General features: G+C 33.4%; 1 protein-coding gene across 2 annotated transcripts; it reads right to left on the reverse strand.

Moving 5' to 3' along the window:
* Window positions 1-863: 863 nt before the first annotated feature.
* On the reverse strand, window positions 864-3,007 carry LOC104248113 (bidirectional sugar transporter SWEET11-like). Of its 2 annotated transcripts, none has more exons than XM_070168616.1 (6): window positions 2,846-3,007; window positions 2,459-2,495; window positions 2,049-2,259; window positions 1,791-1,952; window positions 1,550-1,702; window positions 864-1,457 (listed from the first exon to the last, which is right to left on the reverse strand). In XM_070168616.1, exons 1-6 carry the CDS (start codon window positions 2,886-2,888, stop codon window positions 1,182-1,184), a joined length of 882 nt encoding a protein of 293 aa, XP_070024717.1. In that variant the 5' UTR covers window positions 2,889-3,007; the 3' UTR covers window positions 864-1,181. The 2 variants fall into 2 exon arrangements, with proteins under 2 accessions (XP_070024717.1, XP_070024718.1); XM_070168617.1 differs by having other exon boundaries at window positions 872-1,457; window positions 1,550-1,669; window positions 2,846-3,005.
* Window positions 3,008-3,259: the final 252 nt, after the last annotated feature.

Here is a 3,259-nt window from a genome sequence, read left to right on the forward strand (position 1 = left end):
ATTTGGTGAAAAAAATAGTGCACCGTTGGAGATGCCCTTAAAGAGTTAATTTTTAGCTCTAAGATATTTAAAAAGCAATGAAATTATTTTAAAATAGTTACTCCATTTGTTTCAATTTATTATATATCTACTTTTCTTTTTAGTTTATATTTTAACATCTCATATGATAAATAAAAAAGAAAACTAATTGCTGTTAGAAAAATAATTTTAATAACTCAAAAAGAAATATTCAAATTGATGTTTAGATTTATTCTTTTAATATTATGTTAATAGTGGATTTTTACTATACTAATAAATTGAATATAATTTGAATATATTGCTCTGATGGTAAGCACCCTCCACTTCCAACCAAGAAGTTGTGAGTTCGAGTCACCCCAAGAACAAGGTGGGGAGTTCTTGGAGGGAAGGATGCCGAAAGTCTATCGGAAACAGCCTCTCTATCCCAGGGTAGGGGTAAGGTCTGCGCACACACTATCCTCTCCAGACTCCACTGGTAGGATTATACTGAGTTGTGTGTTGTTATTGTTGTTGTGTATTTTCAAATATAATAATGATTTTGTAACTGAAATTTGATAGTATTCTTGAATACCCTTAATGGCCAACGTTTTCTTTCAAAGCCTTAAATGGCCTTTAATTTTCTAACGTTTTTGGCCTTTACTATGGTAACAATCTGACGTCCATTTTTTGGACTACATATATATAATTCCTTGTGTCCATTTTGAGTGCGAAAAAAAAAGAGTAAAAACTTATCTTCCTCTTTTCTTTTGTGCTGGATTTTCTTTTGATTAATCGTTGTTGTTTCTGCTCCTAATTTATACTAGAAGAGCTTGTTAAATTCTGAGGGATACACCTAATTTTATTCATTATGGTATGAGCGAAATATTCTTAAGGACAGCATCCTTGACATGCCTCAAGCTAAACCTTTTATTCTCCATAATCATCCAATTTTTTCAACAATTGCTCCTCAGTCAAGTAATAACACCGATAATTCTACCTTAGTCTTGTGCAAAATGTCTCTGCACTTAATTTCACCGGCTAGCACCAATAAGTTGCATGTGCATCATTAAGATAATGATCAGAATTAATTAGCCTTCATTTTGTCTGGCTCAATTAATACTGGGGGCATTTCGTTAAGATAATACACGTTGCATGTGCATGTAAACTTAATGGTTCACAAAGTCTTAGGCCTGTACAGATTGTAGCTTGGGCAGGTTCTCTTCTTTAGCTGCTGCAGATGCATTTTCATGCAAACTTGAAACCAATTTACTAAGCTTCATAATGTCAATTTTCTGTTCTTCAGTTAGTTCTGGAAGCTTCTTGTTATCATCCAAGATTATGACATGATTTTGTAGCTCAGGAAGATTCTGCTCCTTAAGGATGTGCTTCTCTTTCTTGTTATATATTACATAGAGCACAATTTGGAGAATACCAAAGATGAATCCTAATATGTTTGGAGCCTATAAAACATAAAAAAAATAAAGTACGTAAGAACACATATGCAAGTAATTAAAGAAGTGGTATATATGATGAGCTTGAAAATAGAACTTACAGCAATGTTAATGTCTTTAAGTAGAAGACCATAGAAGAACCACATCACTGCACTTAATGTGAGAAAAACTGATAGGAGAAGTGGCATGTATTCCACACTCTTTGTTTTAATAACTTTTCTCTGCATAAAATGATCAACCAAGAGGAGCGCAGTCTCCGTGTAAAGAATTTTTACAGTCTAATGTTAGTGTATATAAGTTAAATCCTAAAAAATGAGATTCAGAACTAATTTTCTAGCTTACCACTATACATAATGGCGCGACAAACACGCATAAGGAGAAAACAAGGCAAACCCATCCAACCACTTGGCCACGAGCGACACCTTTGAATAGAAACTGAGCAATGAGGATTATTGCACCAAATCCACCAACCACTGTTAAAAACAGCATCTTCACAGTTTGGATCTGCATTTGTAAGAATATGATAAATTATTTCTTTTCTTTCTTCATAGTAAGAGGGAAATAATTAAAGAAAGAGAAAATAACTCTTGAAAAACTTACCCTGGCTTTCTTTGGTGCATAGAAAAGGTAAAAGCCAACATAGATAGTTTCAATGAAGACCCCAAAGGAGTTTATAGTGATGAGGAGTGTAGTGTTGGTCTTGAGAAATGCATAGTAAATCCAAAGCATGGAACTGAATAGAGCAATCACATACGGAATTGACTGATACCCTTCTGTTGATTTCTTCTTGTAAATTTTGTAAAATGTAGGCCTACAAGTAATAAATAAGTATGCAATTACCCAAATGGCTTCGAGTCTAGAGAAAACACATCGTATAAAAATAGAAGAATTAACCCAAATAGCTGTCCACTTAATCTCTAATACTAAAAATAGTCGGAAATATATACTGTTTATATGACTGAATAATCATTGTATAAGCAAAAAACGAATACGGGCAACTACTAACTTACAGTGGAGAGAGGAAAACAATAAACGAGACAATATTTCCTGCAAGATAGAAAATTTAAGGGGTCAACAAAAGAAATTCTTGATAAAATAACGATTAATTGGAAGAGATATAATTCCCACAGAGATCCATGCAATGATTAAATTATGTACGTTAACGACTGAGGATACCCCAGTACGATGAAATGATTAATTGACAGTTCCACTAAGATATTGTATGGATTTGTCTATAAGTTAATTAATTGTAATTGGCCCACTGTTGACAAATATTTATTTTCGACTATCACTGTAGAAATTAAAGGAGAAAGAATAAGAAGCGAGAATGACACTATCTACCATAAGATCCTACAAAATTAATACGGATAGCAAAGGAACAAGAAAAAGTGATTTACCAAGGACACCAAAAGCAAATGCCCAGTGACCAGAAATAGCCATCTCTTCGTGTTTTTTTTCCCCAAAATGGAAATTCCTCTCTTTGCTAATCTCTCACTCACAAACAATTGCAAGACTTGCTATTTTAATTGACAATGAAATGAGGAGTGCTCAGTTCACATATTTATATAGCAACACTAGAGGTATACAATATTAGTGGATATCTTCTTAGAGTTCTCCATTTTGTATGTATTTTTTTTTCTTCAGTTAGTGCTCTATTTGGTTTAATTCAATTTCTATGTACAAAACAAAGCACCTTTTGATCAGCTAACCTTTTTAGTATATGATGGGTTCGATATCAAAAGGGCCCCATATTGCCCTTTTGTTATGTCATCGTCCTATCCATTGTTCACTAAAGCTTCCAACTCAAGCAC

This window comes from Nicotiana sylvestris, chromosome 3, assembly GCF_000393655.2.
Source record: "Nicotiana sylvestris chromosome 3, ASM39365v2, whole genome shotgun sequence".
Classification (NCBI taxonomy): Eukaryota; Viridiplantae; Streptophyta; class Magnoliopsida; order Solanales; family Solanaceae; genus Nicotiana; species Nicotiana sylvestris.